Genomic DNA, 23,359 nt, shown 5'->3' on the forward strand with positions numbered 1-23,359 from the left:
GAAGGGAGGAAGGAAAACGCTCGCGCTGGATTTCAATCAATCAAAACATGCAAAACCGGCAACCCGCTTACTGCGGCAAACGCAAACCCAGCCATTACGCTTCCAGGCAAACGCATGCATTGCATGGCGGCGGCAGCGGCAGCGCTCCGTCAATCAGGGCTCAAAGAATCATCACTCGGATCAAATCGGGAATCAAAAGCGACTCGCTCTCAGTTTCAGGAAAGGGCGGCACAAACCGCCCCTCCACGATCCCTCCCAGAGAGCAAAACCCAGCCGACGCGCGGTCTCCCTCCTCTTCCTGCCAGGCCGGTTCCCAGACCCACCCTCCCTGTGCCATAAGCGCCTCTCCCCGCACCCTCACCAGGGCTGGCTGGTCTCAGAGGAACGCCCAGGAAAAACCTACCCGAACCCCTTTCCGCTGGGAAGGGGACCCGCCTGGGCTTCCTCACTGCCAATGAGACCTCCCTCATCGCACGCTTAGAGCTGCCTATGTTTTCCTTCCTTCCTCAAGCGGGCTGGGAAGTCTAGGGACTCAGGCTTGGGCCAGCCCATTAGCTTAAGCATTCAGCCACCGTCTCAGCTGCTACGGTCACTGCTGTCACCATCAACGTGACCGTCTCACACCTCACGTCCTCCGGCCAGCCACGCCCCTGCACATTTAAGCCGCCAGCCTCCCTAAGGTTTCCTCTGCCTGAAATCCTCTCTGCATTCCTGGCTCATTCTCGAAATTGAGGTCAAAACCGCCTCCTTCCCTGACCACCCTATCTGAAGCAGCCGCACCTGCCTACTCGTAGTCACTCCGTCCCTTCACCTCTGTTTCGTTTCCTCTACAGCGTTTACTACAATCTGAAAGTCTTATTCACATAGGTGTCTACTTGTTTATCTCCCCACCACACCCACTAGGATGACAATATCACAAGGGCTGGGGTTTCATCTGTCTCCTCCTCCTCTGTATCTCCAGCACATAAAACATGCTTGGCACACTGTAGGTGCTTAAGTATTTGCTACTACGTCACTTTGGGATTTTGCATAGGACACTCCCAGTGCTTAGAATGTCAATTGTTGCTTCATTGTCCTTGGCAAACTCCTATTCATCCTTTAAAACCCCATCCATTTATCCCTTAACCAAGAAAGGCTTCTGTGTCTCATACATCCACCCATAAAGCTGGATTAGGGCTTTCTCTGGGGACACACATGCCCTGTGACACACTTCCATTAGTGCACATATCCCCCATGAATTGTGCACACCAGCAGGGTCTAGAGTAAAGCACACATTTTGTCTCAGGAACTACGTATTGAATGAATTAATTAATTACCTTTTTTTTTTTTTTTCTGAGACGGAGTCTCGCTCTGGAGTCACCCAGGCTGGAGTGCAGTGGCCAGATCTCAGCTCACTGCAAGCTCTGCCTCCCGGGTTTACGCCATTCTCCTGCCTCAGCCTCCCGAGTAGCTGGGACTACAGGCGCCCGCCACCACGCCCGGCTAGTTTTTTATATTTTTTAGTAGAGACGGGGTTTCACCATGTTAGCCAGGATGGTCTCGATCTCCTGACCTCGTGATCCGCCCCTCTCGGCCTCCCAAAGTGCTGGGATTATAGGCTTGAGCCACCGCGCCCGGCCTAATTACTTTTTTTGAGACAAGGTCTTGCTCTGTCGCCCAGGCTGGAGTGCAGTGGTGCAATCATGGCTCACTGTAGCCTTGAATTCCCAGGCTCAAGCAATCCTCCCACCTCAGCCTCCCAAGCAGTTAGGACCACAAGTGCATGCCACTACACCTGGCTAATTTTAAAATTATTTTTGTAGGGATGGAATCTTCCTATGTTGCCCAGGCTGGTTTCAAACTCCTAGGCTCAAGGGATCCTCCTGCCTCCGCTTCCCAAAGTACCGGGACTATAGGTGTGAGACATCACACTCTGCGTCATTATTTAATATGTAAGTAGCTATATCTCTCTGAGACCCAGCCCCCATCTAATTTATAACCTCCCCCCTTCTCAAGAACATGCCTCAGCTCCCATTGGCAGGGAATCTGACCTTTCTCCTTGTCATAGGAATTTTTTTTTTTTTTTTTTTTTTTTTTTGAGTCAGAATCTCAGTCAGTCACCCAGCCTGGAGTGCATGGCACGATGACTCGCTGCAACCTCTGCTTCCCAGGTTCAAGTGATTCTCCTGCCTCAGTCTCCCTAGTAGCTGGGACTACAAGTGCGCACGCCACCACACCCGGCTACTTTTGTAGAGATAGAATTTCACCGTGTTGGCTAAGCTGGTCTTGAATTCCTGATCTCAAGTGATGGCCTCCCAAAATGCTGGGTAGCAGGTGCGAGGCACCGCACCTGGCTGTCATAGGAATTTGTCAGCAAATCCTACAGACTGGAGGTTACGCGTGGGGTGGTGTAGGGGTGGGGATAATGGAGGAGATGGGGGAGGGGTGAACTCTTCAAGCCCCAGGGGAGAAGTCTGTTCCATTCCTGGGACATCCTAGGTGACAGGGAAGAAAGTCCAGCCCCCCAAGACAGCTATCCCAGACTGGGCATAGAGGCAAACCCTTGTAGGCGGACGAGCCGCAGACAAAACTCCTCAGACACCGGATTAAAGAAGGAAGAGGGTTTTTATTCGGCCGGGAGCATTGGCAGATGTGCGTCTTAAGAGCCAAGCTCCCTGAAAAAGAAATACTTGGCCTTTTTAAAGACTTACAACTTTAAGGGGTCCACGTGAAAGGGTCGTGATAAATCAAGCAAGCGTGGGAAACGTGACTGGGGGCTACATGCATCAGCTAACAGAACAAAAAGTTTTACAATGCTTTTTTCATACAGTGTCTGGGATTTACAGATAACACAAGTAGCTTAGGCCAGGGGTTGATGTTATTATTATTACTTTTTTTAACTCCTAGGGCTGGGTGGTGGTGCCAAGGTTGTCTGGCTATTTATCTTACTTTTGTTTCTTTCTCTCTTTCCTCCTGTCTTGTGAACTAGGCAAGGTGGGGGGAGGAGAGCAGCAGGAGTAGTAGTGGTCTCTTTCCCTACCCTGACCACAGGGCCCTGTCACTCACCCAAGAACAGGTGCCAATGACAGAATAGCCAGGCCGAGGGGGGAAGAGAGGTGCTTTGGTGATGGATTTCCCTGGTGAGTTGCCAAGACAGGGCTTTACTGCCTCCGCCCTGGACTGGCTGAGTCAGACTGTGCAGGGGTGGACACTTTGACTGGTATTTGGGAGGCATTTGCTGTGGGTTACAGAGAGGGAGGGGCCTGCTTTGCGGCCAGAGAAGGAGGAAAGAGGCCCTGGGCCCTGGGACTAGGGTGGAGGCTCGGGTTTCGGTCTTACCTGCTGCTCCAGACCATGGCCTGGAGGGCCGCCTGCGCCACCCCCAAAGCAAGGAGATAGGCGCTGTCCCTCCTCCCTCAGACCCAGGAGTCCAGGCCCCCAGCCCCTCCTCCCTCAGACCCAGGAGTCCAGGCCCCCAGCCCCTCCTCCCTCAGACCCAAGAGGCCTCAGACCCACACCGAATGCTTCTATGAGACAGTTTTCTCCACTTGCCCATGAAGAAATGAGCCCAGGCCCAGTCAGATCTGTATCTGTGTCACAGCCCAGGGCCACTGTAACCTTCAGCTACTGACTTCCCCCTCTGAGCCTCTGTTTTCTCTTCTGTCCATGGGGCAAAGGGTCTGCTCCTTCCCTCAAACCCCAACCCAGGTAGGGTCAAGCACAGGAAATACTTGTGGCATGAATGTGATGAGGACACAGAATTGCAGAAGCCAAAGAAAGAGAAGCATAAGGGCCCTCCTTCCACCCCTACCTCCCCCACCCGCTGCTTCACACACCGGGACCACCTGCCAGGTAGCCAGGAGCTCACAGTCTCGCCCCGCTGGCCACCCCTGCAGCCCCCTCCTTCATTCAGGCAGTTTCATGGCCTGGAACACTCCTCATCCTCTAGGATTTGACACTGGCTGTCAAACTCGTCCTTCAAAGTGATTCCTGGCCTGCCCTCCTCCTCGAGGCAGCCTGTCCTGACCCTCAGCAGCCTCTCCCGGCCGTGGCAGAGCCCTTCGTATCCTCCCTTGCAGCATGCACGGGAAGAAAGGCCATCATCCTCGCCATTGCTAACACCGGCCTTGCGTTTCCTCTTTGCCAGGTACTGTATTGACAACTCTCTACAACCTCACTTCATCCTCCTAATAAGCTGGGCGCGGTGGCTCATGCCTGTCATCCCAGCACTTTGGGAGGTTGAAGCAGGAGGATCACTTGAGAGGCGGAGGTTGCAGTGAACCGAGATTATGGCACTGCACTCCAGCCTGGGCAATAGAGGGAGACTCCACCTCAAAAAAAAAAAAAAAAAAGAAAGAAAAGAAAAAGAAAAGAAAAGAAAAAAGAAAGAAAGAAAAGAAAAAAAGAAAAAGAAAAAAATTCTTCCAACATTGTTATTCCCATTTTACAGTTGAAGGACTGAGGCACAGAGAGGTTAAGTAATTTGCCCAGGGTCACACAGCTAGAAAAAAGCAGGATCCCAAGGTGGCAGCATAGGGTAGCATCAAAGGATGCAAAGGTCTAAACTGTATGGCATGGGTTCAACCGTCTCCTCCATGCATTTGTTGTGGGGCTGTGAATACATTACTTAGCTTGTTTGTGCCTTTGTTTCCTTATCTGTAAAATGGGGATAAGAGGACCCATTCCATAGGATATGGTGAGGATTATGCACGCACACACACACACACACACACACGCACACACACATTTATGATGTACTGAGAAGAAGATATAAGCACACAATAAGTATCTCCAAAATTATGCAGTGGCAAAGCCAGGATTCAGACCCACACCTGCCCAAGGCTCTCTGCCGTCAGACCACACTATATCTCTTTCTCTCTGTTCCTTCATTGCCATCAATCCAAGGCAAAAAACATGCCTTCTCTGATTTCCAGCCTCACTCAGCATAGACTGTGGAGGCAACATATCTTGAATGAAGCAATGAAGCAATAATGCACATGAATGCACCAAATGCCAAAAGCTCATTCACTCAACAAGTATCTCTCCAACATTCCTGTGTGCTAGACCCAATTCCATGTGCTGCAGATTAAGTAGGGGACTGACCACACAAAAATCTTTGCCCTTGTGAAGCCTGCATTTTTTTTTTTTGATGGAATCTTGCTCTGTCACCCAGGCTGGAGTGCAGTGGCATGATCATCTCGGCTCACTACAACCTCCACCTCCCAGGTTCAAGCGACTCTCTTGCCTTGGTCTCCCAAGAAGCTGGGATTACAGGTGTGCACCACCAACTCCGGCTAATTGTTTGTATTTTTAGTAGAAATTGGGTTTTATCATGTTGGTGACATGGTGTGATCTCAGGTGACTGCAACGTCCACCTCCTGGGTTCAAGTGATTTTCTTGTCTCAGCCCCCCAAGAAGCTGGGATTACAGGTGTGCACCACCACCTCCGGCTAATTTTTGTATTTTTAGTAGAGACAGGGTTTCACCATGTTGGCCAGGTTGGTCTCGAACTCCCAACCTTGAGTGATCCACCCACCTCAGCTTCCCAAAGTGCTGGGATTACAGGCATATGCCACCGTGCCCGGCCTGTGAAGCTTGCATTCTAACAGAGGAGACACAGACAAAATGAACCAGGAATACAATGGGTAAGAAGGTGAAAAGTGCTCCACACAAAAATAAAGTAGGGAGAGAGGAAAGAGACTACAAAGAAGTTGGGTTGCCAGGCACGGTGGCTCATGCCTGTAATCTCAGCACTTTGGGAGGCTGAGACAGGCAGATCATGAGGTCAAGAGATCGAGACCATCCTGGTGAAACCCCATCTCTGCTAAAAATACAAAATTAGCCGGGCGTGGTAGTGCGCACCTGTAGTCTCAGCTACTCAGGAGGCTGAGGCAGAAGAATGGCTTGAACCCGGGAGGCGGAGGTTGTGGTGAGCTGAGATCACACCACTGCACTACAGCGTGGCCAACAAGAGCGAAACTCTGTCTCAAAAAGAAAAAAAAATCAAAAACAAAAGTCAGGTAAGGGATGCCGCCATTTGAAACAGGGTGGTCACCCAGTCCTGAGAAGGTGACATTCAGGCAAAGACCGAAGGAGGCAAGGAAGTGAGGCATGAGGGTATCTGGCAAGAAGAGCATTCCAGGCAGAGAGAACAGCAAGTGCAAAGCCCTGAAGGCAGAACCGGGTCTTGGTGTTCCAAGAGCAGCAAGGAGGCCGGTGTGCTGACACACAGAAGGAAGAGATGAGATCAGAATCACATCCCTTAAGGCCTTGCAAGATGTCAGCTTTTATACACAGAGAAATAGGGAGCCATAGAAGATTCTAAACAGGAATGACATGAGCCGACTTCGGTTTCTACAGGATCCCTGAACGGAGACTGGACTTCGCAGGGAGTGGGGAGACTAGTTAGAAGGCTACTGCAATGGTCCAGGTGCGAGGCAGCGGTGGCAGGAACCAGGTGGGAATCACTGATCATGCAAAAGGCTAAGAATGGGCAGGTCCGTCCCGTGCCCTGCTCTCTGCTCTCTGCAATCTGGGTGTTGGAGTCTGACAGTCTCATCATCCACTCACTGCATAGGTAATCTTGGGCAAGTAGTTTTTTGTTTTTTGGGGGGGGTTTTGTTTTGTTTTTTGAGACAGCGTCTCACTCTGTCGCCCAGGCTGGAGTGCAATGGCATGATCTCGGCTCACTGCAACCTCCGCCTCCCGGGTTCAAGCGATTCTCCTGCCTCAGCCTCCTGAGTAGCTGGGACTACAGGCACGCACCACCACACCCGGCTAATTTTTGTATTTTTAGTAGACATGAGGTTTCACCATATTGGCCAGGCTGGTCTCGAACTCCTGACCTTGTAAGCTGCCCGCCTTGGCCTCCCAAAGTGCTGGGATTACAGGCGTGAGCCACCGTGCCCAGTCTGTTTTGTTTGTTTGTTTTTGAGACGGAGTCTTGCTTTGTCGCCCAGGCTGGAGTGCAGTGGCGAGATCTCAGCTCACTGCAAGCTCCGCCTCCTGGGTTCATGCAATTCTCCTGCCTCAGCCTCCCGAGTAGCTGGGACTACAGGTGCCTGTCACCTCACCCAGCTCATTTTTTTTGTGTGTGTTTTTAGTAGAGACAAGGTTTCACCATAGTCTTGATCTCCTGACCTCATGATCTGCCCACCTCCCAGTGCTGGGATTACAGGCGTGAGCTACCACGCTTGGCTCTGTTTTTTGAGGTGGACCTTGCTCTGTTGCCCAGGCTGGAGTGCAGTGGTGCGATTATCGGCTCACCGCAACCTCCGCCTCCCGGATTCAAGTGATTTTCCTGCCTCAGCCTCCTGAATAGCTGGATTACAAGCGCCCGCCACCACGGCCGGCTAATTTTTGTGTTTTTAGTAGAGATGGGGTTTCGTCATGTTGTCTGGGCTGGTCTCGAACTCCTGGCCTCAAGTGATCCGCCTGCCTCGACCTCCCAAAGTGCTGAGATTACAGGCGTAAGCCACCGCGCCCGGCCTGTTTTTTTGTTTTTTGAGATGGAGCCTGGCTTTGTTACCCAGGCTGGAGTGCAATGGTACAATATTGGCTCATTGCAACCTCCACCTCCGGGGTTCAAGTGATTCTCCTGCCTCAGCCTCCTCACTAGCTGGGATTACAGGTGCCCACCACCACGACTGGCTAATTTTTGTGTTTCTTTTTTTTTTTTTTTTTTTTTTTTGAGACAGAGTCTCGCCTCTGTCACCCAGGGCTGGAGGTGGTGGCCGGGATCTCGCTCACTGCAAGCTCCTCGGGCCCCCAGGTTCACTTCATTCTCCTGCCTCAGCCTCCCAGTAGATGGGACTACAGTGCCCGCCACCTCGCCTGCTGTTTTTGTATTTTTAGTAGAGACGGGGTTTCACCGTGTTAGCCAGGATGGTCTCGATCTCCTGACCTCGTGATCCACCCGTCTCGGCCTCCCAAAGTGCTGGGATTACAGGCTTGAGCCACCGCGCCCGGCCTAATTTTTGTGTTTCTATCAGAGATGGGGTTTTGCCATGTTGGCCGGGCCAGTCTCGAACTCCTGACCTCAGATGATCCACCCGCCTCGGCCTCCCAAAGTGCTAGGATTACAGCACCCACGCAAGTTTCTTAACCCTTCTCTGCCTCATTTTCTCATGTGTAAGACTAAGACAGCCTCCCACCAAGACACACTTCCCTCACGTGGCTCTGGGGAGAAATACTGTGGAAAGCTTTGCTAGTAACCTCTACGGCATGGAGGGAGTTCTCAAAAAGCGATTTTAGAAAGGTGTTTATGCCTGGGAAGCCTGTTCATTTTTGTGATATCCTTGGAGCTGGGCCAGGCACTTATCGAGCTAAGTCTAATTTTTGTCAGAATGGCAGGGGGAAGTCATGGAGGAAAATTTCCAAAGGAAGGGGGAAGGGGATGGGTGGGGGTGGGGGTGTTGAGGGCATAGGCAGAGGCAGTGACCACGGACAGGAGGTGTCCACAGAACGGGGACTGCCACTGGCCCTGGAGACAGAAGGTCAGCCCCGGGTTCAAATCCTCCCTTAGCCAAGTGCTGAAATGGACTAGTTGTTGAACCTCTCTAGCCTTCGGCTTCCTCATCTGTCAAGCAGAAATCAAACCTCGAACTTCCTCCCGTTGCTAGAATTTCAAGGGAGTTTTAAAGACAGAGCTTTCAACTCTGACCTGTGAACAAGTGTGACATCAAATTTACTGTTTGTTATTATTCTGTTGTTACAAGGCAGAGAGTTAGTTTCCCGGCTCCCCTGCAGTCAGCCCCTCCTGGATCTGTCTGCCAGCCCCGCCCCTGGGTCACTCCAGCCAGGCTGTGCCAGGTGAACGCTCAGGTATGCGGAGGCGGAGGCAGGACGGCCCTGGGAGGGAGCAGGAGGAGGGGCCGGCAGCCTGGAACGGAAAGGACAGCGGAGAGCAGGGCAGAGCCTGAGCAGGCAGGTGAGGAGATCCGGGTTCAGAGAGAAGGAGGCCGGGATTTGACCAATGGGTCTGAGGGAGAAGGGGACTGGGGTCTGGACTCCTGGGTCTGAGGGAGGAGGGACTGGCGTCTGGACTCCTGGGTCTGAGGGAGGAGGGGCTGGGGGTCTGGACTCCTGGGTCTGAAGGAGGAGGGGACTGGGGTCTGGACCCTGGTCTGGAGGGAGGGGTTGAAATGGGAGTCTGGAGGTAGGAGGGATGGGGGCGGGTCTGGAGGGAGGGAGTGGGATGGAGGGTGGTGGAATGGAATGGAGGGGAGGAGGGGAAGCCTGGAATGGCCCGAGGGGAGGAGGGCTGGGGCCTGGACCCGGGTCTGAGGGAGGAGTGGGGCTGGGGCCTGGACCACCCCTGGGCTCCAGGAATGGGGACTGGGGGCCCTGGGGTCTGGAGGGAGGAAGGGCTGGGGCCTGACCCTGGGGTCTGGAGGGAGTGGAGGGCTGGGGGCCTGACCCTGGGTCTGAGGGAGGAGGGGCTGGGGGGCCTGGACCCTGGGGTCTGAGGGAGGAGGGGCTGGGGCAACGGGTCTGAGGGAGGGGCCGGACCCCAAGCCCAGGGAGGAGTGGGGCTGGGGGCCCGGGACCCCTGGGTCTGAGGGAGGGGTCCCCGACCCTGGGTCTGAGGGAGGAAGGCTGGGGCCTGGACCGGACCAGGGAGGGGCCTGACCTGGGGCTGGGGCCTGGACCCTGGGTCTGGAGGAGGGACTGGGCCTGGATGCCCGGGAGGGGGAGTGAGGCTGGGGTAGGAATTAGAGGTGCCTACTGGCCAGACCCTCACATCTTTGCTGGCTCCCAGGGCACCTCCAGGTGGGCAGGAGCTCCCACTCAGCACCATGAGCACCGCCACCGGGTAAGTGCCCCTGGCCCCCAGGCCCCAGGCCCCAGCCCCTAGCCCCAGCCCCAGCACGCCTCCCGCCTCCCCTCGCCTCCCGCCTCCCCTCGCCTCCTCACCCACACCCGTAGATCCTGTTTCTGGCAGCCCAGACTCTGGCCCAAGCCCGGACACTCAGGAGGAAGCCAGAGCCACTCTCCTCCCTGCCCAGCCTGGGGTTAGGGGCCCCCACTGTAGAGCAGACAGGCCTGAGCTCCAGCTCGGCCCTCACACTCCGTGCTGATGTAACCCCGGTCAAAGGACATCACCTCTTGGAGCCTCAGCCCCTCCTCTGTGACACAGGGACAATTTTGAAACATTGGTGGGATAGTGCATTACAGGACTTAGCCGGCCACCTCACTGACAGCCGGTGCTCAGCTCACAGGAGCCTCTGTTGGGATTGTTATCTTGTTAGTAAATAGTAACCCTTTGCTAGAAAATCAGGACTGTTCATAATGAAGACTCAAGTCCCCCAGAGTAAGCAGGGAGAAAAACAATGAGCGATGAGTCAAAATACCTGCATGGTAGGTAGTGAGTTCGCTGGCCCAGAGGTAATCAAATTGGTGACATCAGACTGGCAGGAGCGGGATGAGGAACAGGAGTTTGGGAAAAAGGGTTTATCAGTTCCCCTGACGCCACCTGATCTCTGAGCTTCTGTTATGTGCGTGGAAGTGGGGATCCAAGAATTCTTAGGAAAGGTAACCTTAGGAAGAAATCGAGGACAAGAGGAGACAGAGAGGGATGCGGCTGGGAAGCGCCTGGCCCATGGGGGTGGGAGGGGAAACAGATAATTCCCTGTCTACTTCAGATGCTACTAATGCTATTGTAACAATCCCCATTTATTGAGCAACTTCTGTGTGCTAAGCCCTGGCAGCATCTTAAGAATGATAATAACAGTTATTGAGGCTTCAAAATACTTCACCTGCATCATCTGACTGAATTTGCCCAACAGCCCTACCAGATAGTTACTATGTTACAGAAAGAAACCGAGGCAGGAGAGATTAAGTCCCCTTCTCAAGGTCTTATGGCAAGGAGGCAGTAGACAGAAGGTTTGAATCCAGGACTATGCCATGGTAGAGACCACACTCCCCCTACCACCCAGCACCACCGCCTGACCTGTCTTCTTTTTTTCGAGATGGGGTCACGCTGTTGCCAGGCTGGAGTGCAGTGGCGCGATCTGAGCTCACTGCAACCTCCGCCTCCCAGGTTCAAGTGATTCTCCTGCCTCAGCCTCTCACGTAGCTGGGACTACAGGCGCCCGCCACCTCGCCCGGCTAGTGTTTTTTGTATTTTTTAGTAGAGACGGGGTTTCACCGGGTTAGCCAGGATGGTCTCGATCTCCTGACCTCGTGATCCGCCCGTCTCGGCCTCCCAAAGTGCTGGGATTACAGGCTTGAGCCACCGCGCCCGGCCTCGATCTCTTGACTTTGTGATCCGCCCATCTCTGCCTCCCGAAGTGCTGGGATTACAGGCGTGAGCTACCGCGCCCGGCCTACCTGTCTTCTTAAAGTCCAGCTCTGGCTCTGAGCTCTCCTGCTCAATAATAGTAAAAATAATAATAATAACCCTTCCATAGCTCCCCATTACCTTCATAATGAAGCCCTTGCTGCCCTGCTTGGCATTTCCGCAGGATCCGCCCCCAATTCCACAGTCTCACTCATCCCTCTTTTCTTCACCAGCCCAGAAGCTGCCCCAAAGCCAAGTGCCAAGTCTATCTATGGTGAGTAGGAGGCAAGGGAGCCCCAGGCCCATAGAACTGGGTCTAAAGAAACAGGACCTGGAATCCAGGGTCTTGGAGGAGGAGAGGCTGGGCCTGGACTCCTGAGTCTGAAGGAGGAGGGCCTGGGGGCTCTGGACTCCTGGGTCTGAGGAAGGTGGGGCTGGGGGCTCTGGACTCCTGGGTCTGAGGGAGGGGGGACTGGGGTCTGGACTCCTGGGTCTGAGGGAGGAGGGGTTGAGGCTGGACTCCTGGGTCTGAGGAGGAGGGGGCTGGGGTCTGGACTGGGGTCTGGAGGGAAGGAATGGAATGGGGTCTGAGGAAGGTGGAATGGACTTGGGTCTGAAGGGAGGAGGGGTTTAAATGGAGGACAATGGAAATGGTGGAGGGGACTGGAGGGAGGGGCGGAATGGAGGGGGGAATGGGGTCTGGAATGGGGTCTGAGGGGGCTGAGGCTGGACGGGGGTCTGAGGAAGGTGGGGCTGGGGGTTCTGGACACCTTGGTCTGAGGGAGGAGGGGTTGAGGCTGGACTCCTGGGTCTGAGGGAGGAGGGGCTGGGGGCCTGGACTCCCAGGCTCATTTTCTTTCTCCCCTGGCAGAGCAGAGGAAGCGTTACCCCACAGTGGTTATGGCCGATGTATCCCAGTACCCAGTCAATGTGAGTCTGGGATCTATGTTCCCCAGGACATCTTCTAGGGCAAAGGTGGCCTCAGGAGATAGGGCTTTGGAAAGCAGCTGGGCCCCCAAGCAGGAAGCATGTGGAAAGCCAGTTTGCCCATCCGTAAAACGGACCTCCGTTGCCTCACTTCAGTCATGGATATGAAGTCAGGGACCTCGGGTCCACTCAAATCTGCCAGCCTTTTCTCCGGGCTAGCTGTTGTGCTGGACAGTGGGACCATGGGGACAAATCAAGACACAGCCCTGCATGAGGAGGGGGTAGACGAGGTCCAGAGGAACCCACGGAGGTGCCTGGTGCTCTAATGGAGGTGGCAGGGGGCACAGCGGGAGACCCGAGGAGGCATTTAGAAGGAGAGAGCTGTAATCCAGACTCCTTCCCTGCCCGCAAGGAGCCTCCAGTCTGTGAGAAGCCAGACTCAGGTGCTAGTCACTCTGATGAAAGGGAAACAAAGAGCGCTGGGAGGAGGAGCTGATTTGTGGAGCAGGTGATCAAGGAAGGCTTCCTGGAGGAGGTGTGGTTAGTCTCAGGCTGAAAGTGATTATTCTGGGGGATTCTGAGCCCACCTGGCATCATCTTGGGCCTCACTGCTGTCTCCCTGGTCCGTACCAGCACCTGGTGACGTTCTGCCTGGGTGAGGACGATGGCGTGCACACCGTGGAGGATGCCTCCAGGAAGCTGGCCGTCATGGATAGCCAGGGCCGAGTCTGGGCACAGGAGATGCTGCTGCGAGTGTCTCCCGACCATGTCACGCTGCTCGACCCGGCCTCCAAGGTGCCAGGGGGCACGTGGGTGGGAGGAGTGTCTGGGGCAGGGACTTCAGGGGGTCTGGGTGTGAATCTTGGCTCCTGCACGTCCTTCCTCTGGGAACTCTGGCGAGGGACCCCAGCCCCCTTCTTGAGCCTTAATAGCCTCATCTATTAAACAGGGGTGTTATCCCTAACCCCCTAACTGCGTGAAGTTGCCCTGACCTGCTGGCCCACACTCCCGTCGCCATTTAGTAGTACCATCATTTCGGGGCCTCAGTTTACCCTGCCATCCCACCCGGCAGGAGGAGCTGGAGTCGTACCCGCTGGGCGCCATCGTGCGTTGTGATGCGGTGATGCCACCCGGCCGGAGCCGCTCGCTGCTGCTGCTCGTGTGCCAGGAACCCGAGCGCGCGCAGCCCGACGTGCACTTCTTCCAGGGCCTGCGCCTTGGGGTGAGCGGACGGCGTTCGGGTTGGCTGTGGGGGCGGAGCCTGGAGCAGGGGCGGAAATGGGTGGGGCCTCTAGGTGGGGCGGGGCCTAGGGCTAAGGCGGGATCACAGCAAGGAAGGGCATGGGACCTGGGAAGGAAGTTCTGAACGGGAGTGGGGTTTGAGGAGACTGGACCCAGGGTCAAGATAGCACATGAGGGTGGGATGAGGACATGAACAGAACATGGGCAAGTAGGGCCTGGGGGAGCAGCCAGGACGAGGATGCGGGCGAGAAACCACCTGGACTGGGTCTCCATGGGCGGGGTCGTGGTTTGGGGCAGGGACAGGTGTAGGGCGAGGGGTGAGTCCAGAGTGTGGACGGGCATGGGTCCATAGGCGTGAACGATGGCCGCACGTGGGCTGGGACGGAGCAGAAAAATCGGCCAGGGGCGTGGCCCGGGTAGGAAGGGGGTGCGGCGTGGGGAGGCGTGGCCTGATGTGTGATTGGCAGGCGGAGCTGATCCGAGAGGACATCCAGGGGGCTCTGCACAATTACCGCTCGGGCCGCGGGGAGCGCAGGGCGGCGGCGCTCAGGTGAGAGGGAAGAAGTTGGCGGGGTCTCTGGGAAGCCGGTTTCCCCTCCCTGTGCCTCACTCTACAACACCAGACTGGAACAGAGCAAGTTTTGCATGGAGTCAAGCACAACCTAGTCGAGTCTTGTCTGTATCTCCCAGACGAGCTGACTCCTTCCCAGAACTCTTACTTCTTTTCCCTGTTCCCTGTCCAGGCCCTCAGTTTCACTCTAGAGAGGTGCTACCCCTCCCCATATCGGATTTCTCCCTACCTCGTTGAACTTGTTTACTCCCTTTGAGCCTCAGTGTGTCTCGTTCTGCGCCCCGGATTTCTCCCTCCATGGACCCCTCAGTGGACCCAGCCTTGGTGTCCCCGTCGCCCTCTGCAGGGCCACGCAGGAGGAGTTGCAGCGCGACCGCTCGCCCGCCGCTGAGACCCCGCCCCTGCAGCGCCGTCCGTCCGTCCGCGCAGTGATCAGCACCGTGGAGCGGGGCGCAGGCCGCGGGCGACCCCAGGCGAAGCCCATTCCCGAGGCAGAGGAGGCGCAGAGGCCTGGGCCTGCGGGGACCTCGAGCAGCGCTGACCCGGCCTCCCCGGACCTGGGTCCCCGGGGTCCTGACCTGGCGGTTCTGCAGGCGGAGCGGGAAGTGGTGAGCCGCGCGGGAAAGGGGCTGGGGGCGGGGCCAGATGGCTGGAGGCGGGGCTGGGGCGTGGAAGGGCGGGGTCAGCTGCGGGATGGGAGTTCTCCGTCAATCTGGTCAGACTTCGGTGTTATGGAGGCGGGGCGGGGGCGGGGCTTGGTTGTAGGGCGTGGCCAGGTGTGTGGGGCGGGGCCTGTCTGGGGACGTGTCTAGGTGCTCAGGTTCAGGGCTTCGACGGGGATGGTTTTGGAACTCGGGAGCCCTGAGCTTCCCCCTCCTCTGTCCCCCAGGACATCCTGAACCACGTGTTCGACGACGTAGAGAGCTTCGTATCGAGGCTGCAGAAGTCGGCGGAGGCGGCCAGGGTGCTGGAGCATCGGGAACGCGGCCGCAGGACCCGGCGCCGAGCGGCTGGGGGTAAGGGCACCCCCGCGTGGGATCTGAACCCCCCTCCCGATCACTTCCAGATGCCCCCCCTCTCCCCAGGGTCTCCCCTCCCGCCACTTACCAGGGCTGACCTCACAGCCATCTTAACCGGGTGTCCACCTCTCTCTCTGCCTGCCTGGTGCTGGCCCCGCGTCCCCATCGCCGCGCCCGTCGGCCCCCGCAGAGGGCCTGCTGACACTGCGGGCCAAGCCGCCCTCGGAGGCCGAGTACACCGACGTGCTGCAGAAGATCAAGTACGCCTTCAGCCTGCTGGTGAGGACGCGTCCGCCCCTGGGCCGGGGCGCGGGCACGGCGAAGCTGCCCCGTCCCCGCACCCACGACAACCACCTCCCTCCCCACGCCCCAGGCCCGGCTGCGCGGCAACATCGCCGACCCCTCCTCCCCGGAGCTGCTGCACTTCCTTTTCGGGCCTCTGCAGATGGTGAGACCCGCCCCAGGTCCTCGGGCCCCCCTGCGGCGGGAGGAATCGGTTCGACTTGCAGACGGTGTGACTGCACGGCCTGCCCCCTCCCGCTCCCCTGACAGATTGTGAACACGTCGGGGGGGCCCGAGTTAGCGAGCGGCGTGCGGCGGCCGCACCTGACGTCGGATGCCGTGGCGCTGCTGCGGGACAACGTCACTCCACGTGAAAACGAGCTCTGGACCTCGCTGGGGGACTCGTGGACCCGCCCCGGGTGAGGGGCGGGACTGGGAGGCGGGGGGCGTGGTGATTGGAGGAGCTTAAGGGGCTGGGAGATGAGTGGCATGATGATTGGAAAATGAGACTAGGAGGAAAGGGAAAGGTTGGAGGCGTGGCTTCGTTGTGTTGGGGCGGGGCTTAGGACAGATGCCAAGATTCAATTGGCGGAAAGGCCAGAAATTAATATGAAGGAAAGATTTAAGACCAGCAGACCAATCAGATTGAAAGAAAAGGTGGGGCTTAAAGGAATAGAGGGGCTACGGGGCAGGGGCGGGGTTACGCGAAGGGGCGGGGCTTCTGGAAAGTTTGGTCTATAACTTTGGCGATGGGACAGTCTGTGCACTGGGGGCTGGGAGTTTCGTAGGGAAAGGGTCAGAACCTGAAGCCGAGCTTAAGGAAAACCTGATTTGGACTCAGAGGTGAAATTTAGAGGCTAGATAAGGCAATTTTTTTTCCAGAGAGAGAGAGATGGATGGGCGTGGGGGGCGGGTCTCAATATGTTGCCCAGGCTGGTCTTGAACTCCTGGCCTCAAGCGATCCTTCCATCTTGGCCTCCCAAAATGCTGGGATTACAGGCGTGAGCCACTGCACCCGGCCTAGAAATATAAATTACTGTTGAGTTGGGCTTGGAGGTACCGGCAGGACTTGGTGAAAAGTGGCGGGGCTAGATACAGCGAGCTTTAGGGGAAAACTTAGTGAAGTTAATGACAGAGCTCAGCTGGGGGCTGTACCAGGATCCCTGAGCTCTTGGCCCTGGCCCTGGCTGCAGGCTGGAGCTGCCCCCGGAAGAGGGACCCCCATACAGACCCGAGTTCTTCAGCGGCTGGGAGCCGCCGGTTACTGACCCACAGGGCCGCGCTTGGGAAGACCCAGTTGAGAAACAGCTACAGCACGAGCGGAGGCGCCGGCAGGTGAGGCTGAGGCTTTCAGGGGAGCAGCCAGCTGCCCCAAGCGACACAGCAGGGCCGAGGCTGGGAAGTCCGGGGTGGGGGCGTGGCCGGTCCGCCTGGCCCCGCCTGACCCGACTCTCTTACTTCCTGCAGCAAAGCGCCCCCCAGGTCGCTGTCAATGGGTGAGTGTCCGCCCCAGGGCAGGGCAAGGGGGTCCAGGAGGGGTGCTTCCCGGGGGCTCCCGGTGTTGACTCCGCCCCCTTTTTTTCTGTGTTTTTCCTTCTGTCTTCCTGGCTCTTTTCAGGTGGGTGAGATGGTGAAGGGGCGGGCCGGGGCCGGGAGAGAGGGAGGAGCAGGGAGGGAGGGGGTGGGATCCAGACTTCTGGGGCCAAGGGAGGAGGGAATGGAGACCGGGGTTTCCGGGCCTAAGGGAGGAAAGGGGCTGGGAGTGGGTAAAGTCTGAGAGGTTGGATCTCTGGATCCCCAAAAGGCTGGAAGAAGGCAGTTTGGTTTCTCAGGGCCTGGGAAGCACCATGTCTGGGCTCCCTACGAGGACAGAGCCCTGGATATTGGAGGGGAGAGGCTGGGGAATTCGACCTTTGGGTTTTGAAGAAGAGCCCAAGTCTGGTGCTTGGGATCCTGGAGACCCAGAGGAGCAGGCTTGGGACTTCAAGGGCTTGGGGGCAAGTTTCTGGGAAAGTTAGGAAGTGGTAGTATCTCTGGGCCCCGGAGAGGGGTAAAGGCTGGGTGATTAACCTCTTGGTTTTCCAGACACTCAAATGCAATTGTCTAAGTCACTGCTGGGTGTCGGACTGGGTTAAAAGGTTTAAGGGTTAAAAGGATAAGATTGAAGCTTGAGACCTGGACTCCTAGGTCCCTGGGGGAAAAAAGGACATTCCACGTCAGGTTCTACCAAGCAGTGGGGGTTCAGACTCTGGGTCCTGGGGGAGGAAATGAAGTAGATGGACCAGAACTCTAGGATCCTTGAGCAAATAGAGGGCAGATTGGAGGCAAACAACATGGGAGGAGACGAAAACAAAGCAGTGAGGCTGGAGGAGACAAAGGGGGGTCTAGGTGAGGGCCTGGGCAGAGGGTCTCAGCAGGGACAGCGTGCTGGGAGCTGCCAGCCCCACACAGGGGGTGCCGCGGCCCTGAAGACCCCCCCTCCCCCCTGCACAGGTAGGCCTGATCCAGGCTGAGGTCCCTCTTATTGGGAGTCAGAGCTGAAATCCCACCCCTGCCCCCAGCTGCCTGATATCGCAACCCCCCTCCCTGTTCACAGCTTCAAGTCACTTTCTCTGAGCCTCAAGTTCTTTGCAGGGAAACTGGGAATGATGGTTATCCCTTCCTGGAACAGTGAGAAGTCTGTGGTGTTGTAGGAACTAGCAGTTCAAGGCTCAAGGCTGTGACCATGTTCAAGTTCAAGTCCAGCTGCCTGCAACGGAGGGCAGCATTATTCAGACACGTACTGCCCTGGTCCCAGGCTGGCGATGCCACCTGTGACCTTTACATCCCTGTGCCTCAGCTTCCTCCTCTGTGAAAATGGAGAAGATAATAGGGTCTCTGGGGGAGGAAGAAACTGGGGGCGGGGAGAGGGGAGTCCAAACTCATGGTTCTACCAACGGTTGTCATGAAGCTCAAATCAACTAATATACATGACAGTGCCTAGCACATAGTAAGTGCTACAGAAGTGGTAGCTATTGTTTGTTTTTTGAGACAGGGTCTCACTCTGTCATCAGGCTGGAGTGCAGTGGTGAGATCTCAGCTCACTGCAGCCTCTGCCTGCCAGATTGAAGCGACTCTCCTGCCTCAGCCTCCAGAGTAGCTGGGACTACAGGCATGCGCCACCACACCCAGCTAATTTGTGTATTTTTCAGTACAGACAGGGTTTCACCATGTTGGCCAGGATGGTCTTGATCTCTTGACCCTGTGATCTGCCCTCGGTCTCCCAGAGCGCTGGGATTACAGGCGTGAGCCACCGTGCCCGGCATAGCTATTGTTTTTATTATGCTCATGAGTTATGATATTTAAGCCCAGTGCCTATTAGATGCTCAATAAATGACAGCTGTTTCTAGCTGTCTGATGTAGGCAAGTGGTTTTATCTCTCTGAACCTCATTCTCCTCTGTAAAATGGAATCGATGATGGGATAGTACCCACTGCATATGCCTACAGCACAATGCCAAACAACGGAGGGGGCAAAACATATTCAGGCTGTTATTCTCGTTTCAAATTTCTATTAACAGTATTAACCTGGCCCCTGCTGTGCCCCCTGCTTGGCTCTAACCCTAGCTCACACCAGCACCCTGCACCCCTGAGCAATGGGGCTGGCTGCCTCCTTATCTCCAACCCTCCTGCTTCTCCTCAGTCACCAAGACTTGGAGCCAGAATCTGAGCCTCAGCTGGAGTCAGAGACAGCAGGAAAATGGGTCCTGTGTAATTATGACTTCCAGGCCCGCAACAGCAGTGAGCTGTCAGTCAAGCAGCGGGACGTACTGGAGGTTAGAGGAGTGGGAGGCTGAGGGGCAGGAATTAGGCAGCCCTAGCTGCAGATGCAGGCTCTGAACCCTCTGCCTTTTACCGCACGCAGGTCCTGGATGACAGGCGCAAGTGGTGGAAGGTTCGGGACCCAGCGGGGCAGGAGGGATATGTGCCCTATAACATCCTGACACCCCACCCCGGACCCCGGTTGCACCACTGCCAAAGCTCTGCCCGCAGCCTGGTGAGCCGGCGCAGACGCTGGGGTCTTGAGGGAGGAGAGGCTGGGACCAGATACTGGGAACAAGGGGCGTGGGGATCAGCTGTCAAGAGTGCTGGTGCAGGTGGTGACTGGGGGTTCAGAAATGCATCTCCAGAAAGGGGAGAGGCTGGGACTCTGATTCCTCTCCCTAACCCAGGTGCTCTCCTCTCCTCCCTTTCAGAACAGCACTCCTCCTCCGCCACCAGCCCCAGCCCCAGCCCCACCTCCAGCTCTGGCTCGGCCCCGCTGGGACAGCTGCGATAGCCTCAACAGCTTGGACCCCAGCGAGAAGGGTGAGTGGTGGGGACGCCGGCTGTGGGGAGAGGTTCTTATCCTTGCTTTCCAGGCAGGGAAACGGGGGCTCAGAAAGAGCAAATGGACTCCTGCCCCATTCTGGGGAGGCTGGAGCACCCCCCCGCCCTCTGGCCCCAGGACCCCTCGCCCTGAGCCCCCACTCCCTCCCTCCCGGTTTCCCACCTGCAGAGAAATTCTCCCAGATGCTCATTGTCAACGAGGAACTGCAGGCACGCCTGGCCCAGGGCCGTTCGGGCCCGAGCCGCGCAGTCCCAGGGCCCCGCGCTCCGGAACCGCAGCTCAGCCCGCAATCGGACGCCTCCGAGGTCCGAGCCTGGCTGGAGGCCAAGGGCTTTAGCTCCGGGTGAGTGGGGCGGGGGCCGGCTCGGCGCGGGTTGATACGCAGGCTGGGAGCGGAGCGTTCCCATCAGCCGGGAGTCGGGGGGCAGCAGTCGTGGAGACCACAGGGAGCCGGGATTAGCCCGAAGTGAAGGTCTGTCTGGTAGCAACATCCAGTGGCAGGCTGTGATTGCCATGTGTTTTCAGACTCCGACTGGATTCCTTAGGGAAATCCCGCACCCTTCGAAAGCATATGACCACGCCCCCTGGGTGGCACATTGTGATTGGTGGGTGGGGTTCAGGGTGTGTCGGCCCTACCCCCCGGAGCTGTTCTGATTGGATCATCGCCGGGTGGGCGTGACATGAGTGACGGGGGCTGGGGCATCCGGCGACCTGCCTGACTGCGCCCCGGCTGCCCTCGCTCAGGACCGTGGACGCGCTGGGTGTGCTGACTGGGGCGCAGCTTTTCTCGCTGCAGAAGGAGGAGCTGCGGGCGGTGAGCCCCGAGGAGGGGGCGCGTGTGTACAGCCAGGTCACCGTGCAGCGCGCCCTGCTGGAGGTGAGCCGGGCCGCTGGTCCCTGGGTCTGGGTGGGGTTGGGACGCCGAGGGCTCGGACACCAGGACAAAGCGATTTCCACCCCGCCCTCCAGGACAAAGAGAAAGTGTCAGAGCTGGAGGCAGTGATGGAGAAGCAAAAGAAGAAGGTGGAAGGCGGGATGGAAACGGAGGTCATTTGACCTGCCCGGCGCCCTTCGCAAAGAGTGACCAGACCCCGTGTGAGAACGGACTCTTCAGACTCCTCAATAGCAGAAGTCGATCTTCTGAAGGATGGCCGCCAATCTGCTCCGGCCCCGGTCTTCCCCCATCCCCGTGGACAGACTGAATAATCCTTGCTGCAGTCCCTCCGGGGCAGATCTGGACTGGCTGTGAGTGGGGAGGGCGTGGAGACAGTCTACGGAAAGCGCTAGCAGACCCCCGAGAGGGTGCAGTAGAGCCCTGAGCATTGTAATATGCCGCCCAGCCTATAAACAGCCTCCTTACTTGGCAGATGGTGTGTCAACTGCTGTCCTCTACCTGGCTACCAGGGGGCCCAGAAACCTTCCCCTTGCCCCAGTCACAGCCTCAAGGAACCTGGAAGATGTTCCACCTTCTTTGGTTTCTCTCTCCGAACCCTCCTTTCCATCCCCCGGGTCCCAAACCAGGCTCCCTCCTGACCTCCTAGCCAGCCAAGTCCAGCCTGCCCCATCTTCGGGTTTCCCTGGCTCGCGGCTCCCTTGGTTCCCTGAGAACCAAGGTTCTCACTTCATTCCTTCCTGCATCCTGGCCCTGCCCTTCTCCAAACTCTCCCAAGCCCCTTCAACCTCTGCGGTTTGCACTTGCTGTCTCTGCTGGCCGAAACAGCCATTCCCCGCCTGGCAAACTCCTCCTATTCAGCTCACTCACTCACTGTGGCGAAGCCTGCCCTCATCCCCGAAGCTAGTTCCCCACCTCCTGCCATGGCCCTGCCAGGTAGAACTGGCGGCCTCCCCAGCATGCCACAGCTTTCTGGTCACTTTTTGTCCTGGGAGATGGCAGCCAACTGAAAACTTCCTACTCCCTCAAGAACTAGCTCCTTTCCCCTCTGGCAAGCCCTGTAACATTCTTTTCCCCATTATCCAGGTGGCCGGTAAGGTCTGCTTTTCTCTGGATCCCCCCGTTTCCAGACTGGACACTCTCTGCCTTTGGGAAGAATGGTCCTTTCTCTTTCTTCCGTGGCTCCGCTTCCCCAGATTACTGCGGGCCTATGGGCCTCAAGCCTGTCCCCGAGTTGTTCCAACCTGGGGCACCAGGTGGCGCCCTCCAAGATGGGAAAGGATCAGAGAGATCCTCCTGGGGCAGGCAGGGGTTCTCAGTCCCCACTTTGCCAACTCCTGCCTGGTTCCTTCCGGTTCCTTCCTTCCTCTTTGGATCTCCAAGAGTCCTTCCCCTATCTGCCCCGTCCCTAGATCCTACTCACACACTTCCCTTGGCTCCCTATGGCCCACCAGACAAAACCCAGGCCCCAGCTTGGCAGTCGCAGGCTGCCACTTGGCTCACCGGCTTCGACCCCACAGGGCTCAGCTCCCTCCTCCTGCTGCCAGGCTTGGTTCATGTGGTCGCTTCTGCCCAGAATACTCTCAGCCCCTCTACCACTTGCCCGGGGCCCCACCACTCATTCTTAACAGGGGAATCGGAAAGGTAGGCAATTCCCCCAAACCTCCTTGCTCCATTTTCCCCTCCCCAATAAGCCCCCGGGGCTCACACCACCCACGCTGCAAACTGAAAGGTCTGCAGGAACCTGACAAGAGACCAAGTGAGCCAGCTGGGCCTCAGCCCTACTCCCGTCACAGGCCAGCTTGTTTGAACATCCTGGCAGCTGCATCTTCCAATATTCTCAGAACCTGACCATCTCTCACCATCTCTACTCCCGTCACCCTGGCCAGAGCCACCATCTCTCTTGCCGGGATTTTACCAGTAGCCCCTTAGCTGGTCTCCCCAATCCTCACCACCAACCCCCAGTCTGTTCTCCACACAACAGCCAGAGGGACCTGTTAAAACCTAAGTCAGGCCATGGCCATGCTCCAAAAGCCACCCAGGGCTCTCACCTCAAAGCTCAAGCCCTTCCCAGGGCCAAGTCCCCACACAGCCGCCGTGACCTCTCGAACCTCATTCCCTGCTTTCTCCAGCTCCTCAGCTTCCTGCAACACATCAGGTGCATTCCTACCCCAGGGCCTCCACACACACAGCTCTCATCATCCAGAGCACCCTTCCGTCACTACACAGCTCCCTCTCCACCACCTTCAAGCCTCTACCTGTGCCAGCTTTTCCGTGAGGCCTGCCTAGACCACTCTATTCAAAACACATGTGCACACACACGCACCCGCCTTCCCAACCCCCTTCTTTTCTCCAGAGCGCTGCCGCCTTGAAATACATTTATTTTAACATTGGATGCTCCCCTCCTAAAAGTATTGGATCTTTGTTTTGTTCAGTAATTATCAGTCACACTGTACTTACTAAGTCCTGTTCTTCCTGTTGGTGTTACAGTAATTACTGAATGAATGAATGAATGCCTCATCTCAGAAGATGGCTCCTACTCAGCTCTAGTCAACTGTGGCTATGCAGGACTGAAGAGTTCATATTGTCACAGATTCCTGTTTTTTCAAAAGAAGTCAAAATTCCTTTTTCCCCCCTTTTTGAGATGGAGTCTCACTCTGTTGCCCAGGCTAAAGTGCAGTGACTCGATCTCGGCTCACTGCAACCTCTGCCTCCCAGGTTCAAGCGATTCTCCTGCCTCAGCCTCCTGAGTAGAGTAGATGGGACTACAGGCGCCTGCCACCACGCCTGGCTAATTTT

The 23,359-nt window shown here is 56.8% G+C and overlaps 1 protein-coding gene across 2 annotated transcripts; it reads left to right on the forward strand.

The window, feature by feature from the left end:
* Positions 1-8,792: 8,792 nt before the first annotated feature.
* Positions 8,793-21,047, forward strand: EPS8L1 (EPS8 like 1). Of its 2 annotated transcripts, XM_031659282.1 has the most exons (20): positions 8,793-8,908; positions 9,740-9,793; positions 11,494-11,534; positions 12,132-12,190; positions 12,821-12,982; positions 13,260-13,409; positions 13,897-13,979; positions 14,347-14,608; positions 14,890-15,016; positions 15,210-15,298; positions 15,393-15,467; positions 15,572-15,720; positions 16,495-16,636; positions 16,769-16,797; positions 18,982-19,114; positions 19,204-19,335; positions 19,535-19,646; positions 19,837-20,011; positions 20,413-20,545; positions 20,638-21,047. In XM_031659282.1, exons 2-20 carry the CDS (start codon positions 9,777-9,779, stop codon positions 20,722-20,724), a joined length of 2,157 nt encoding a protein of 718 aa, XP_031515142.1. In that variant the 5' UTR covers positions 8,793-8,908; positions 9,740-9,776; the 3' UTR covers positions 20,725-21,047. The 2 variants fall into 2 exon arrangements, with proteins under 2 accessions (XP_031515142.1, XP_021787140.1); XM_021931448.2 differs by lacking the exons at positions 8,793-8,908; positions 9,740-9,793; positions 11,494-11,534; ... (1 more) ...; positions 12,821-12,982; positions 13,260-13,409 and adding an exon at positions 13,500-13,669.
* The last annotated feature ends 2,312 nt before the right edge of the window (positions 21,048-23,359 follow it).

This window comes from Papio anubis, chromosome 20 (assembly GCF_008728515.1).
Source record: "Papio anubis isolate 15944 chromosome 20, Panubis1.0, whole genome shotgun sequence".
Taxonomy (NCBI): domain Eukaryota; kingdom Metazoa; phylum Chordata; class Mammalia; order Primates; family Cercopithecidae; genus Papio; species Papio anubis.

Excerpts from the sequence above, each read along its gene's own strand:
- EPS8L1 (XM_031659282.1), top strand. Across the intron at positions 15,017-15,209 it reads CCGGCGCCGAGCGGCTGGGG|AGGGCCTGCTGACACTGCGG; the intron begins GTAAGGGCACCC and ends CGGCCCCCGCAG. Across the intron at positions 20,546-20,637 it reads TGCAGCGCGCCCTGCTGGAG|GACAAAGAGAAAGTGTCAGA; the intron begins GTGAGCCGGGCC and ends CCCGCCCTCCAG.